Source organism: Haliaeetus albicilla, chromosome 5 (genome assembly GCF_947461875.1).
Source record: "Haliaeetus albicilla chromosome 5, bHalAlb1.1, whole genome shotgun sequence".
Classification (NCBI taxonomy): Eukaryota; Metazoa; Chordata; class Aves; order Accipitriformes; family Accipitridae; genus Haliaeetus; species Haliaeetus albicilla.
In genome coordinates, this window is record NC_091487.1 from 9,011,028 (window position 1) to 9,027,860 (window position 16,833).

General features: G+C 43.7%; 1 protein-coding gene across 3 annotated transcripts in view; it reads left to right on the plus strand.

The window, feature by feature from the left end:
* The first annotated feature begins 607 nt into the window (after positions 1–607).
* The window catches only part of BRF1 (BRF1 general transcription factor IIIB subunit), a 174,018-nt gene continuing 157,792 nt past the window's right edge, over positions 608–16,833 (plus strand). The window contains exons 1-2 of one of the 3 annotated variants that reach the window (XM_069783268.1): positions 608–948; positions 15,292–15,372. In XM_069783268.1, the coding sequence (XP_069639369.1) occupies positions 762–948; positions 15,292–15,372 (268 nt within the window). In that variant the 5' untranslated portion in view covers positions 608–761. The remainder of the gene's footprint in view (positions 949–15,291; positions 15,373–16,833) is intronic. The other 2 variants (XM_069783270.1, XM_069783269.1) reach the window with 2 other exon arrangements.

Here is a 16,833-nt window from a genome sequence, read left to right on the forward strand (position 1 = left end):
AGTTATTCTATACTACCCGTTTGTGCTAAAGCTGTGGCATGCACGGCAGGTGGAACTATCCCCCGTGCATCCAGCGCTGCAATAAAGAAACTCCAGAACGAGTCTTAGAGAGTTTCTTCGACCGGCTTTTTGGTATCAGCAGGACTGCGAATACCCAAGCGCGTTGCCTGGTGCTGGCAGACGCTCACCACCGGCAGCAAAACACCCTAAAATGGAGGACGGCAAACATAATGCCCCTTTTTGAGAGCGGGGCCCGCAGCTGCTCCTCAAGAAGCACCTCCAGAGCCGTCCCTGGCCTCCCCAAGACCTGGCTGGCAAAGCGCCTTCCCGCCGCCTCGGCGAGGCCGCAGGAGCTCAGCGCTGCGCTGACAGACGCCAGCGCCTTCCCGCCCTCGGCCGGGCCGCGCGAGCCGCCTCAGTAACGGCCGCCCGAGCCGCCTCAGTAACGGCCGCCCGAGCCGCCTCAGTAACGGCCGCCCGGGCCCCAGGCGCGGTTCGCGCTCGTTTGCCCGGGGATGGCGAAGGGAACCTGGCTAACGGCGCTGAGGGAAGGAGGGAGGGGCGGGGAGCGGCAGGCGAAGTCTCGCGAGAGCGGGCGAGGGCGGCCGCCGCCGCGCTCCTCCCCTTGCCGGTCCCGGCGAGCGAGGCCTGTGCCGAGGCCGGGCCGCGCCGCGGCGGTAGCGGCAGGGAGGAGGAGGAGGCGGAGGCGGCGGACCGGCCGGGGCCGGCGCCCGGGCCCGGCTCCGGGACGCTGAGGCAAGATGCCGGGCGGACGGGTGTGCGCCGCTTGCGGCTGCTCGGAGATCGAGGTGGACGCGGCGCGCGGGGACGCGGTGTGCACGGGCTGCGGCTCGGTGCTGGAGGACAACATCATCGTCTCCGAGGTGCAGTTCGTGGAGAACAGCGGCGGAGGATCCTCCGCCGTGGGGCAGTTCGTGTCGCTGGACGGTGAGCGCCGGGGCCGGGCCGGGGCGGGGCGGCCTCCCTGTGAGGGAGGACAGGGACAGGGCCGGGGGGTGAGGGTGCTGTGCCGAAGGGTATGGGGGAGCGGGGACTGGGGGGGGGTATGGACAATGTATAGGGGAAAAGGTGCTGTGCGAGGGGGGTGCGGGGTCGGTGCGTGGGGGAGAGGGCGCGTGGAGAAGGGTGCTGTGCGAGGGAGGGGCGGGGAGGGTGCGTGTGGGAGCCAGCGCTGCACAAAGTGGAAATGGGAGACGGTGGGGAGGGCAGCGCGCTGTGCAAGGCGAGGCGGGGGGGGGGAGGCCGGGATGAACGGGGAGGGAGATGATGGGGGAGATGCTCTGTGTGGTGGGAGCGAGTGCGTGAGGGCCTGGAGCTCTGCGTGGGGTGGGGTGGGGGCAGGAGGGAAGGTTTGGGGCTCTGCGTGGAAGGACTGGGTGCCCGGAGAATGGGGAGGGATAGGAAATTGTTTGGGGTGGAGGACAGGAGTGTTGGGTGTGTGATGGGTAGAGGGAGTACAGGGAGGCACAGGGGCGGTGTGATGGAGGAGAAGGAGGCTGGAAGTGAAGGGTCAAGAGTCTCCTCCTGTAAATAGGTGGGTTGGGGTGTTCGTGGGAATGCCCTGGAGGATGAGGAGCTGTGTGCCTGGAAAAAGGCCGTGTGAAGAGGGCATAGTGTTTGGAAGGGGAGAGAAGGAAGACGGGTGTGGGGAATGTGTATAAGGAGAAAGAAACATAAGCAAGAAGCATGGGAGGGAGCTTAGCAGTGAAATAAGGAGGACTGATGGATTGTATGTCTGTGGGGAAGAAAGAGGAGTTGTGGTGGAGAGGGCAGCACTTGCATATTGGAGTCTGGGAGTTTACTGTAGACTAGGATTTGTCTGATGCTGTTCCTGTCTTCCAACTCAGGGTACTGGCATTATGTTTTTTTATAGCTCATGAGCAGCTCTTGTATCCTTCGCTTTTTCCTGTAGTGATGTGGAGACTACTTTTTTAAGGGCTTGGATTGCTTTTTCCCTCCCACCCAAAATTATGCAGGACAGATGGCATGCAAGCAAGAGCTCATTTTTGGGATGTCTTTATCCTATGAAAAAAAAATCACAAAGGAAAGAGAGTAGTCTACCATACTAAGGCTTTTTCTTCTGAATGAATGAATTTCACAGTAGTTTCCTAAGTTCCTTTAAGGGACTTTTGCCCTTTTCTGCAAATCCTGAGATGCTGTTGTTGGCTGATCTTTTTTGATGGATAGTGCATTAATTCCTTGATCTTGTGTAGCTGTCATATGTGACTGAAAAATAATTCTAGTACCCATGAAGACAGATAAACACTGTGATGATAGGTGGGTGTGTAAAAGTGAAAATGTAACTGGAGCACATTCTAGCATGCTTATGGTGGCTTTATCTGGCTGGCACAAGATATGGTTGCAGGGGCTTCACTCTGGGTTCATACTGTGATCTTCTAGCAAGTCCCCATGTGCATTAATGTATGTAGTTTGGTGAGGTGTTGTTTGTGGAAACAATAGAACAGGACATTCAAAACAATGCTGTTTGTAGATTTGCTAAGTTACTGCAAGGATGAGAGCGGGCCCTGTTTCACACAGTAAATACTTTTAAGGAAATTTGGATATGGGTCGTTTATGCTGTTATAATTCTTTACATTCCAAAACAGATGCTTCTGTTGTAAATAATTTTTTTTTGCTTGACTTAAATGGAGTGATGCAAGCTAATCTGAAAAGATGTATTTGTGCTGTAATAACAGTGTCTTCATGATGTGTGCTTGTCTATTATGCTTGTATGACACTGATCTAAGTATTTGGGAATGGGGAGAAAAGTCCCTTCCTGTGTAAGCAAGATAGAATTTATATCTCTGAGTGTTGTGCTGGCTGGCGAACTTCCAATGGAACATACATTTCTTTTAAGTCAGAAAACATGTACTGGCTGAAAGCAACATTTTTTGGTAAACTATAGCTTTCAGTGACTTCTGATTACATGAGCAGGTTTCCATCAAAGTTACCTGTTTTTAACACCTTCTCCTGTTTTTGTTGGCTCTTTAGGTCTGTGGCTCCAAGGGATTCCCTGTGTATGAAATGCCTTGGGCTGAGGCTCCTTGGACTGCAGTCTGGTGTTCACAGGCAGCCCTAATGTGTGGGGCATTTGCAGTGTCAGAGGTGCCTGGGCTACTGTTCTTGAGACCTTCGCTCTTGGTCAGTAGGGCTGTGTGACTCTGAGACTGTTGTCTATGTATGAGGGCTGTCAGGTTCTCTGTTGCAGAGCTGGGAGTTGAATGAGGCTCTTGGTGACTATGATGTTCAGAGTTCCTGTTGTGCAGTAAGATTCCCCAGACCCTTCCAAGATTACTGAAGGCTTCTGTTTGTGTGCTAATACGTGTCGAATGGTTATAGATGCCTTTATTCATAATTTATTTTCATTTTCATCACAAAGAAGCAAAAGGGAATGGAAAGCACTGAGATACTGTTACTGACTTCTCTTTGGTACATCTAGCAAAACCTTTTATTTTTGCCAAGCTGTGTGTTAAGGATTCAGAATCTTGCAGTTGTTTGCTGAAGGAGGAAGAAGAGTACTGCACTCCTCTAATGTTAATACAAAGTGGCCTGTCTAGATCATGCCAAGTCCTTGCTAGTAAGCCCAGCAACCTCACTGTAAAACATGGGAAATCCCTTCTTTTGTTCTCTCAGGGTTGGAAGAAGGTGTGAGATCACAGTTAGGTTTTCCCAGGCAGTATTTATATTCAGCTATCAATGTGCCTAGTGTAGGAAGCCCCAGCCTCAACACTGATGCCTTTCACAGGGAAGCTTGCTATAGCCAGTGTTTTCCAGTGCAGGTGTGTGAGTGTTTCTTTCCATTGTTTTGACAGTTTTAAAGCTGAGCATTAGTGTGCTGAGAAAGAGTGGGCTTGTGCTTGAATATGACTGAAAGCTCTCGCTTTGCTACTGTAGTGAGGTTTGGGGAAATGCAGGCTAGTAAGTCTGTTGGGCAAAAGGGCAGAAGCAGCGAAGGATGGAATAGATGGATGTGCAGGTAAATACGGGGGAAGAAAGTTTTTTGGCAAAGTGAAGGCATGCCTTGCAGATCTTTTGGAGTTTTCTGAAGAAGTCAGTAAGTGGACAAAGCAGATGGTTGGATTTGAAAAAGGAGGTTGGCAAGATCCTTCACCAGAAGCTTTTCAAGAATCTGAGCTGTCATGGGTAAGGGAAAGTCCTTACAGAGCAGAGTAACTACTCAAATTATAAGAAATGTAGACTAGAAATAAATAAGTCTCCTGAAGGAGGTGCCAGTGAGATTCCATAAAATCTGTGCTGATGATCTGGAAAACAGGTGAATGGTGAGTTAATGAGGTTTGCTGGCAATGCCAAATTATTTGGGGAGGTAAAGACTGTAGAAGGACCCGTTGCTCTTGGTAGCCGGATAGTAGAATAGCAGGTGGGATCGAGAGTTGCAGTGAGAGTTAGGATTGTTACTTGCTTCCACATGTGGGATGGCAGCATCTGGACTGGCTAGTATAACTTGGGAAGGAGATCCCTAGGTCTTAACGGAGAGCTCTGTAAAAACATTTAGCTTGGCGTTCATTCGCAGTACAAAAAAACAGAATGGGGAGGGCAATGTTAGAAGTTATCAGGAGAATATGACAGCATATACGTACACTGTTACATATTCACAGCACTATCTGCAATTTAAATATTGTGTACAGTTCTGGTGTGTTTCTCTCTTTTCTTCTCCCTCCTCAAGAAAACCTCTAATAGAACTAGAAAAGATAGAGAGAGGAAGATGGGCTGATTAAGAGTAGGGTTTCTTCAAAAGCTACTCGGTTAGAATGACTGAATAGACTCAGCCTCTTCAGAATGGAAAAGAGATGATTGAATGGGGACATAGTAGAGGTCTGTAAATACAGTAGAATAACACGAACAAGGATGAGCGATTGTTCAGTATCACGTAATGCAAAAACTAGGGATCGCTAAGAAATCTAGCGGCTAGCTTATTTTAAAGGTAGCAAGTAGGAGGTTCAGAAGCATTAGGAGGTTTTTTGTTTTTTTCAGAAAAAAATTTATTGTGAAACTTAAGTTGTGGATGTTAAAAGTTCATGAGTCAAAAAATGATTGGGCAAACAGAATAAAAATGTGTCATGGCCATTAAAAAAAAAAGATACTATTTCTGGCTCAGGAAATCCTTGAGCCACAGATCTCTAGACTCTGGGAGATTATACGAGAGAAGCATCATGACAAGCTTTCCTCCTATGTTTTGTGTTCACTTGTAGGCATGTATATTAATGGACTCTCCCATTCAGAGGTAGGATACTGGACTAGGCAGTCCTTCGATCTGACTTGGCACAGCTGTTCTTGTGAGTCTTCAGGGGAAGATCATGTTCTTAGAGCTCTACAAAGATGCTTTTGATGGTTTTGGCCATTCTTTTAAAGCTGGTCCAAGAATCAGGGGGCTATGGCTTTGCAGCATGAAGTGTAGGTGTCCCTAGGTATTCATACTTGGGGTTTTTTTTAGCTTGTGTTTTGGGAAGTGGTGAGCACAAAACTCCTCTGACTTTGACAGTTATATAGGTATGTTCTCTCTTAAAAATGCTTAGCTAATTCTTCTGATCTCCTTGTGAGAAGTGGTAGTAGAGATATTTACAATTGTGAGATTCTGTGATAAGGTGTCCAGGAATCCAGGCTGCAAGTTGAAGATTTATTTGGAGTAAGGTTTATGAAGTTGCGCATGCAGTACTTTGTAATAAGGACTATGAAATCTTCCCTGATGTTAGCTGGACGATATAAAAGGAGATAGTGTGCTTATGTAAAGATGCAAAGAGAGAGCTAGGCCATCCCAGTCCTGATGAGATGTCCTTTGGAGATGGGCATGACCTGTCTGTCTCAGCATAATAGCGCTGATGCTCTTCATTGCCATGGTCTTGATGGAGGATATGATTGCAGGTTAGCCTAATCCCACAATTCTTACTAGTGCTGTCTGTCTTGGGTAGTGACATCATCACTTCTTGTGAGGTACCTGTTGCTTGCTGTGTCATGAGCTGGTAAGTTCTTTCACTAGCAAGGGGATACCCTCTTCATGCTCTGGAAGGGAGTTATTGTGTATCTAGAAAGACACAATTGATCTTCTGGTAGGAAAGTCCTCACGAAGCACAAGCTAGTGAAAGCTTTGATGGTCTCCGTACTGATCCAGTTAATATAATTCCTAGTTCTGTTGTAAGTGGTCACAGCCAGGTAAGAGTCCATCTTGAGGCTTAACCCTGGACATGTTGTACGCTTGGAGCTTGTGAAGGCTGTGTGTTGAAATTGAGTTTCTGAGCTAAACTGATTTGACCCTGGAAAAGTCTGCAGATACTAGTGGGAAAGGGTTGTCATGCACATTTGAGCTCCAGGGAACTCTCGTTATTTGCACAGAAAATGTTTGAGGCGTGTGCTTTTCCTGGCTGAGTCTAGTTTTGAAGAATAATTATCCACATTATAATTGATAGCCAGTTCAGACTGTCTCAAACTAGCCAAAAGAGGTTGCTCTCTGTGGCTTCTTGTCAAATTTGGGGAGCATTTGAATTAAAATTCCTCATTTTGCTAATTGGAATGAATACATCCTGCTTTTTTTTTTTGTTCTTACCTAAGTTCTTAACGGACTCCTATCAGTCATAACATTTGAACCCATCCCAGCGTGAAGTACAGCAATACAGGGTCTAAGAGCGAGCTAAGTTTCTCCCTCTCCGTTATTATACTGTAATTGCATCCTGGAAAATGGAGCTCCATCAAGCCCATCTGCATTGGTTTTATGGCAGCTGCTTTTGCAGAAAGGCAAGTTGTGAGTCGTGTGCTGCATTTGAAGGCGACAAATTTTCTGATCACTCTTTCATTGTGTCTGGTTGGGAGTCCTCTGTCTTGTGGTACTTGTTGGGAGAAACCGTTTTTCACAAGTATTTACCCTTAGGCTGACAGGAGAAAAACAGAGTACAAAGCTGAAGAGAGTGAGGGGAGGAAAGCTCAACATGGTGCAAAAACTGATAGTCCAGGTTTCTCATCAGGTTTTTCTTTAAAGAAGCTGAGAAAGTGGAAATCTGACACTAATCAAAGGAGGAGAAAACAGACCCACCTTAGAGAGCTGGTGTGCAGGCAGTGTGGGGGCAAGCTGGAAGACACAACTGAGAAAATACAGCATGAGAAAAGGGCACTGCAAGGCATACTGAGCTTGTGATCCTGAAATGTACTGTGTCTGGGGAAGCTCAGCTGCTTTTGTTCCAGAAATCACCTTTAAATGCTTGGTAGTAAGTTGAGAAAAATAGCATCTGATAAGCTTCTTGGGCGCAAACCGTAAGGCAGTCTGGAAACCTGCCCTTTAGAAATTCCAGGGATCTCGTGTGTGTGTGCTGTCTGCTTTGCCAGGTGCTCTTGGCCCTAGCTGTTCCTGACCAGCTTCTCCCTGGGGCTCCCCCAACGCTGCCCACAGCCCCAGACCCCACGTCAGACCCCCAGGGATGTCTGCCCCTGCCCCAGCAACTCCGCAGCAGGGCTGGTCTCCAGCTCCCCACAGCCCTGCCCTGCCTGCCTGTGGGCCCTGCTGAGCCAGGCCCACGTCCTGCCTGGCCTTAGCCCGTCCCTACGGTCCTGCCTGGCCATCCCGGGAATGTGTCTGACCCTGTTTCCCCTTGCTGGGCCTGATCCTGACCCCCACATGCAGACTGACATCCCACCTGGCCTCAGCCCATCCCTGCACCCACAGAGGTGCCTGATGCCCTGGGCCGTGGCTGCCCCGTGCCTGCTACAGAGTTTGGGGTCATATCTCTAGTAAAAACTTAAATCAGAATTATTTTTCAGAAGCTTTTAGCTAGCTCTTAGTGTGTGTCTTCCCCAACCAGCTGCCTATTTTTACAAAACTGACAGAAACCCTGTAGTTTTGAGACCTCTGTCCCCCTCTCAGCTTTGTTTGAAACTGGGCAGAGAGAGGAGAGCAGTGGGCAGGGCTGCTGTGGGCACTGTTTTCCCTGGGGAAAACGGGATAAAAAATGGAGGTTAGCATAATGAAATGCAGCCTCTGTAGTTGGAGGCAACAGAACTGTGGGATGGAGAAGACAAGTTGGTGGAGCTAGGGGCATTTCTCAACTTCAGATAAGACCTACAGGATTGTGGTGGGTTGACCCTGGCTTGACACCAGGTTCCCACCAAAGCTGTTCTGTCACTCCCCCCTCCTCAGCTGGACAGGGGAGAGAAAATATAACAAAGGGCTTGTGTGTCGAGATAAGGACAGGTAGAGATCACTCACCAATTACCGTCATGGGCAAAACAGACTCAGCTTGGGGAAAATTAACTCAATTTATTACCAATCAACCAGAGTAGGGTAATGAGAAATAAAACTAAAATCTCAAAACACCTTCCCTCCACCCCTCCCTGCTTCCCGGGCACAACTTCACTCCTGGATTCTCTACCAAGCCCCCCCAGTGGCACAGAGGGATGGGGAATGGAGTTTATGGTCAGTTCATCACATGTTATTTTCTGCTGCTTCATCCTCAGGGGCAGGACTCATCACACTCTTCCCCTGCTCCAGTGTGGGCTTCCCATGGGGTCACAGCCTCCTTTGGGCATCTCCCTGCTCCGGTGTGGGGTCCTCCCCAGGCTTCAGGTGGATATCTGCTCCACCGTGGACCTCTACAGGCTGCAGGGGGACAGCCTGCCTCACCATGGTCTTCCCCACTGGCTGCAGGGGAATCTCTGCTCCGGTGCCTGGAGCACCTCCTCCCCCTCCTTCTTCACTGACCCTGGGGGTCTGCACGGTTTCTCTTACATGTTCTCACTCTCTCTGGCTGCCGTTTGTGTCCCAGCAACTTTTTTTCCTTCTTAAATATGTTATCACAGAGGCGCTACCACTATCGCTGATGGACTCAGCCTTGGCCAGCGGCAGGTCCATTTTGGAGCCGTCTGGTATTGGCTCTGTCAGACACAGGGGAAACTTCCAGCAGCTTCTCACAGAAGCCACCCCTGTAACCCCCCCCTCTACCAAAAACCTTGCCACACAAAGCCAATACAAGGTTACTACTTCGGTAGGAGGGTTATGGAGTAATTGTTGGCTGGCCACCAAAGTGGGATTCTTGACACACAGGACTTACTCTGCTTCTGGGTTCTCGGGTGAATGGGCATCACTGGTGTGTCCATGTGAGATTGAACGGTGTGACTGTCTTGACTCAGCTGTACTGTTTTATGGTTGATTGCTTGGAATTTCTATTTGTTTTGGTGGCTTTTGATTAAAAATACATAATAAATTACTAATGCTTGTTCTCTTCTTTAAATGCTAGGTTGGCATTTATTATTTGAGATTTACAATAACTGGTGTGAATTAAAGTCTTTTAACTTACTCTTACATAGTGACTAGGCCAGGAGGTTTTAGGATGGTGACAACTATACAGACATAGTCATAGAAATGGGAGGCTGCAAGGGGCATTGACAGTATTAATCCAACTTCAGCACCGAGTCAGGATCATGCAGAGCTCATGGCTCTTGTGCAGTATACATACACTATGACTCTCCGTCTCCAAATGTACATGAGTTTGCAAGATACTAATTTGAGGCTGGTGGGAAGAATGTTGCTTGTGGAAAGATACCTGCTTGCTTTTGCTCATAGGGAGAAAGGAAAGTTGTGAACTAGTAGCCCTTAACACACCAACAAGTGTTTGTTAAAACTTCTAGTGTAGGAGGCTCCACAACGTTTGTAAGTAGGCTGTTTCAAATATTAGAATATCAAGGAAAAGTTTCTTCCTGCTAATACAATTTTTTCTTTGGTTGCAAGTAAATTATAAGCAACTTACTACAGTGACCCACTTGTACTGCCATAAATGCTGAACGTGTACCCTTACTCTGCAGTGTCCTTTGACAAATCTAATGTAGCTTACCCTTTAGTAAAGCTGTGGTATGCTCAATTTTTCAGGCGTGCCTATGGAAGCTTACTGAAAGGTTTTGCATGTACTGTTTTATCCCTAAAAACTTCATGATGGTTTTCCATCTAGGAGTGTGAGCTACGTCGACCTCAAATGTAGAACTTGACTGGTGTTTGAATTGATCAAAGTATTTCAGTCTTTTGGGGTTTGTGGAAATGGAAAGTTACAAGAAGGGAGGGGTTATATACAGGGAGGAAAAGCTTTCATAAAATTCAAGCTAAGCTAACTAGCCATTCATCTTCTATGCCTTTTTTTCCTCTGAAACTTTGTAAGATGGACAATTACTGTCACAGTAAGTGCTAGTGAGACAGTAAAGAGGATGAACTCTATGTTTGTATCAGATCATGTGTTTTTGTCTGGTCAGTTGTTATGTACAATAAAGGATTCTTCTGTATTTTTCAATATTACAAAAGTGGAAGGAGTAGCAGTTTTGTTTTTACTTGGTAGTTGTTAATTGGTTCCCTTGTAGGATATATTGATAGACCAAATCCTGACATAAAATATTTCTTATAGTGCAGCCTCGAACAGTCCTGAAGTGGGTTCCACCAGTAATACACACACTAAACTTGAAATGAAACTGCTGGATACTGAAAAGTGAAAATAATGTTAATATCAGCAAAATTCCTCTTACTTGTGGTCCAGATTTCTAGAGACGACACTAATTCACAGTTAATTTTAAATTATGTAGAGTGGTCATGATGTAATTTGCAACACAGAAGAAAGTATGGATATGCTGGATTTGCAGGCCTTTTTGGGAAATCCTGAAAAGTATTTACCTGTTATACTTTGTTCTAGGTTTTCTCATTACAAAACCAATTCATAATCATGTTATGTTGTTAAGGAAGAGGGGAAACCTGCATCTACTTCATGCAAAAAATAATTATCCGCTATATGTTTTAGTGAGATAAACTGAATCAATTTTTGCTTCTCTTCTGAAATCCTCCAGGTGGCAATCTTGCATCAGTTAAGCGTACAGTGGTTTTTTTTCTGGCATTGAGTCTTTTATATGCTGTCCTTGTGATGGCAACAAATGCTTGCTTGAAGTGCTGCAGAGTATACTGCTGTCAGTTGTGAAAATGCTGAATCCTGCACGTAACTTGGACACGGACCGGTTTCATAGACTTGTGCAGCCCTAAACTCAGGTGTGGTGAACACAACAGTATATTTATCTTTGGTTGGTAGTTATTAAAATAAGCCCATAGATAGTTAGCTGTGATGGACTAGATTAAAAGCTGTCTATGTAAGTTATTCAGCAGTACCATTTCAGCAGGCTGTGGTGCATGCAGATCCGTTAACTTCCCTGTAAAAATGGCTGAGAAAAGAGTTATTTTGGTTACAGACTTAAGTAGTTTTGTGTGTTCAGAAAATGTTAATCACATCATCTTGCTATTGTAGGCATGAATTGTGATGGGGCATTTACTTGAGTAGGAAGGTCATTAATTTTTCTTAGATTATCTAGTCTACCCTGATTATGAAACTGTTGGTGTGATGCAGTCTGCATTCTTTACCAGACCCAGATTTTATGCTGGGTCTGTAAATACGTGGATTTTAAACTGAAGTTTTTTTTCCTACCTTGTCCTGAAGAAAGGGCTGATGTTTTTTGGTTTTAATATCACAGGGAAGGATTTTGGTAGGACTGGTCCTATCAAATAGCAGATACACTTCGGGTCAAGTTGCAAGCAGCTTCATTCTCTGTCTTCACTTGCTCATTTATGTAGAGGAAACAAAATCCATAATGCTGGGACTGAATCTGTTTCTTCCCCAAGTGTTAAATCTGAAATTCAGCATGTCACTAGCTCTCAGAAAAATGCCCTTTAAGCTGGAGATGCATGAGTGGCTGCTCTTTGTCCCCTCTGTGTGGAGGGACGTGATAAGTGCTCTTCCTGCTATCTGTCGTCTCTTTGTTGCTGTTCAAGGTTACCACAGACTTCAAGCTTTGCTTGCTCCTTTTACTGCTTGAGGAACATTTTTGTAGAGAAGCAGGGTGACGTGTCTTCCTTCGTCAGTGGGTCGGTGGAGCAAAACAGAAACAGCCAAGGTGTCTGGGTTTGACCCTGCGCACGGCAGCTGTGCCCTCAATTGTGCTGCACAGAGGAGACGTGGGGATGGCTTGAGGGACGGTCACTGTAGTTCAGCACTTGAGTAATGCAGGGTTATGGGCTGGGTCTGGACCCGCGTAAGCTTTGACCGAGTATCGTCAACTTTTCAGATGTTTCTCCTTCATCTTCAATTCTCTTTTGGTGTCTTGGGGGACTGTAGCCCACTGAGAGGACCACAAAAAAGTTGAGTAGCTGTACTTTTGAGCTGCATAACACATCCCTCCACACCTTCTGTTGTCCAAAATTTCATGTAAACATCCAAAGCTAACTTGGAGAGGAGGCTTCAGTTACGCAAAGCTGAGAATCTGAGTTAGTTTCTAAAAATAATCAGTAGATGACAATGTACCTTGGGAGGTGCCACCTCATGAAGGAGGGTATTTGAGTTGGCTTAGGGAAGTATTAGTGTTAATGTTGAAGATTTGAAGATTTGGCAGGCAGTACTTGAAGACACCAAATATTTCTCGGATAGATTTTTGTATATCTTGAAAGCTGAATGTGAAAACCCAAAAGCTTGTTTAATTCGCTTTTGAAGTTTAGAGGGAAAAATGGAAAAGGTCAAGAAATGTAAAAACTTCAGTTAAGCTGGGATGTTAATTTGGTTGCGTCTAGTGATTGCTGTTCCTTTCCTTTGTACTTTTTAAATGACTAGCTTTGTAGGGATTTTTGTCTTTAAATGAATTTGATGATTTCACAGTTTTCTTTTTTAAGAGTTTATCTTTTTATTACCCAGCTGAACAGTTTCGTTAATGAGTTTGGTTTGCATTCTGCATGTAAAGATGAAAGCTGATGGTGAGACTTCATAGTCAATGGCAACATTAGTTTGCAGTTCTGAGAGTGTAAGTGCTCAACAGACTAGTTTTCTGTCAGTTTTCAAAGCCAAATGCTAATTAGAGATGTACAGTCTTTCCAGTTAACTCGCTGAGAAATGGGCACATCAACTCTGATAGCAGAATTTGTCTTTCAGATAGCTCTGCTAGTATCTGCTGCAGACTCTATAGCTTGGAAAGAAATTACTTTTATGTACAATGTTATATCTCGATGTCTAATGAAGAAGAATCTTAAAGAACAAAACCACTGAAGTCTCAGCTTAATTTTATTTTGTTTTTATTCTTTCTGGAGTTTAGCTTCTGAGTAAGTTAAATTATTTTGTTAATAGTATTGCTTATCACTACTGTAAGATTGCTTTTGCGCAAGCTTTTTAGTAGTGACAGGGAAACCTGTAAAAGAGTAAGGTAGCTGTTTTGACAATGATGGTCCAATAGAGTTCAGTATTTTGGTTTATTCAAAGATAGAGGGGACTGAAAAGTGGAGCCTTTGTTCTCAGGAGGGGGCAACGGTGCCTTTGATGCAAGTGCTGGATGTGCCTGCTACCTCCAGCCTGCCCCGCAGTGTGTTCCTGCTCTTGCCCCGCAGTGTGTTCCTGCTCTTGCCCCACAGTTTATGGCCTCCTCCGCTGTACATCATGATGCTTGAGTGTGTGCTCTCCTGCTGCAAATCAGACAAGTGAGGTAGCCTGTGGTAAAGCAAACCCCAAAACAACAAAAAAAGGAGGGTAGGAGGTAGAATTCCTGACGTTAGATTTGCTACTGAAGAAAAGGAACATAAAACTATTGCCACTGTTGATATAATTTTTGCCAGGTAATCCATTCTTATTAAATGTACACCAAAAATGTTATGTGTGCTAGGGTAATTTGGTAACCTCTCTCTGTTTTGCATCATCGGTTTGTTTTGGAGCATTTGTGGAAATATGAGACTGTACCTATAAGAATAGCAAGGAGACAGTGCTGTCTATAATAGTCTGGAGCAAATAAGAGTTGGGAAGGTTACCTCTGTATCTAGTGAGGATATTTAGTGAGGATACTTATTGAATATTTTTCATTTCTAATTAAGAAGTTGAACTGAAGTACTTAAGCTGTGGAGCATTTATGTGGGAGCTTCCAATTATTGTTTGTTGAAAGGATCTGTTAATAAAGTGTTGTGGATAGCACCGGGAACCTAATTTAAAGGTTGTATGGAAAATTAAGCTTCGAAGACTTATAGACAATAATTCTGCAGGAATATTAGCTTTTCTGTTTTTTTTTTCTTCAACATGGATGAACATTAAATACAGCTGAGAGGAGACTAGACAAGAAACTTTACTAAGAGTGAACAATTTATGTCACAGTTTCTCATCATTTGTACCTGCTTTGGAAGTATCTTATTCAGGTGTGTAGGAGAAATGTCCTCAACTGCTTTCAAGTGACACTTCACTCCTCTGTATGTTTCTATTCCAAAGCCATTCTAGTTTGTTCTAGAGAACTGGTGTAAGATGAGAAAACATAGCTACAAGAACTTGAGGAAAAACTGTAGGCATCATAGGCAACAAGATGACTTTTTTCCGTATTCTGAAGAGCAGACTACTTGAATTAAGAAGTCCCATTACTAACAAATTACTTGTTTTAAGTCCTGTGCAATTTAGCTTTTTGGTCTTACTTGCTGTTAAGCTGATAGATTAGAATATCCTGCTTGAGGTAGCCTGATTGTTTTTAAAAAAACTTCCTGCTTTAGTGGCAGACTATTTCTGTCCTTGGTAGTTTAATTACCTGTTCTGTGAGATTGGTTTGCATGAGTAGTTCCATTGACTCCCAGCAGACTCTGCATTCAGGCTTCTCAGCATTGGCATGGATGCATAAACGAGCCTCTAGTTTATGCTAATTTACAACTCAACTTATTTTAGTCTCCAACCTTTCAGGGTATAAAAGTAGCAGTTCCAGACTTGGAGTTTTTGTAGCCTAGGTGTCACTGTGTGTGCCTAATGTTAAACTGAAGTTATTTTAAAGTAAGTGTTACATCTGTAGTAGCCAACACAGTCATTATTGAATGCTAAACATGTTTTATGTTCTGTAGTGCCAGTAATTAGCTATTAAAATTCTGTATTGAATATTCTTCAGACCAAAAATATTAACTAGGCAATTGTTTCATCATTTACTTTGAGAAATATTTTACAATATTGATTTTCATGTTCTACCTAAAATAGGGGTTGTGACATTTTTGTACTTTCTTTGGAGCTGAGATTTGGAGGGTTTATGGAGCCATGTAATTCTTATGGTATCCCAAGGAAGAAATAAATTGCACAGGATTTGTACTTGATGACTTAAGCACTTCTGTTGTCCTTCTTAATGTAATTTGGCATGTTGTAAATTATACAGATACTGAATATAGTGGCACAATAAGTTTTCTTTTAATATTTGAATTCAGTTACTGCATTTGACATGTCTGTCTGTCTCTTTTTTTTTTTTTTTTTCCCCCCCTAATAGGTGCCGGCAAAACACCAACTTTAGGAGGAGGATTCCATGCCAATCTGGGAAAGGAGTCACGAGCACAAACTCTACAGAATGGTACTTGCAAGCTTTAGTCTTGTTGCCATGATTTTTTTTAACAATATGGTTGATTACAATTAATTTTTAGTTTTGAATGTGACCTCAAAACCTTGGCAGGCCACTCGTTATTCAGTTGACAAGTCTGCTTAGTGCTGATTTTACATTGTGCTCTCATTTGGTTGTTATACCTGATTTATGAGGTCAGGTAGCTGGCTGGCAAAGGGTAATGGTACCTGACAATACTATTGTAGTTTAAAAGGGCCTTTTCAAGGTTGACATGCCCATTGCACCTTTTCATTATCAGTTAACCTATTGTGGCTTTTTATTTTATCAGTTTTCAGGGTTCTTGAAATGCTTTATGCATGTTTATTTTTAAGTATAATTGTTCAAATGCTTTTGTTTTTATGCAGTAGAAGTGTGAGACAATGCATATATTTATGCACACTTCATGGTAATTGTGCTTAATATGTGACTGTTGAATAGAGAGGGGGAAAAATGGAAAAAAGATTTTAGTGTCCAGAGGATATTTAAATAAATACTCTCATTACATGCTATACATTCTAATTTAGTTCTATATAATCTACACTCTTTAAAGAGAATGAATAAAACCAGCTTTTATTCCAGAAACAGAATGGTCTTCCTGTTTCAATTGCTGTTACTCATATCAATGGACAGGAGTTGTCATTTTTTGGCTAATTAATACTCTTGTCTCATGACTTTTCAAGATGACAGCTGATGGACTGTCATATCAAAGACTCAGAAGCTGACATGTAATTAACCAAGGGATGTAGATGGGATTTACTGATACAGTGCTCATTTTGGGGGGATATTTTAGACAAAGGTATTTTCTTAAATTAAAGTATTATACGTGCAACTCAAACACAGAAAATCTTATCTGATACTATGCCTGCATAGGTATACAAAGGATAAGATTGATCTGATGATATATCTCCATAGGTACAGAAAGGTTGATATTGATCTGTGTTACTGAAATATAGCCAGGTTGCTTTACTCAGCATTATTCAGCTGATTTATATACAGATTGTTTTATATACAGAATGTTTTATTCAGCTGTTTGTACTGAACAGTATTGAGCCCTGCTTGTTTGGCAGAGTAAAGCTTGCACTTTACATGAGCTAGTTTTAGAGTCAGGTCCAAAGTTACTATCTTAAAAGTTTTAAAAATGCCTGTATAAAGTTAACCTATATAAGCAGTAGAAAAAGACCACTACAATACTTTTTACGGTTAGTGAAGTTTGTTTTTGGATGAAGGTACTTTAATCAAAACTCTAATTTTGCACAGGCACTTTAAAAATAAACTGGCTTGTTGTGCATAAGGACTGCTCAGTTCCTTGTCTTTAATTGTAGAAAAGTAAAATGCTGATGAGAAAAAATGCTGTCCTATTGCTTCTTGGAGTGTTTGAATTCTTCAAAAGCCCTTTTGGTTATGCTGAAAGGTAATCACAATTAAAGACAGCGT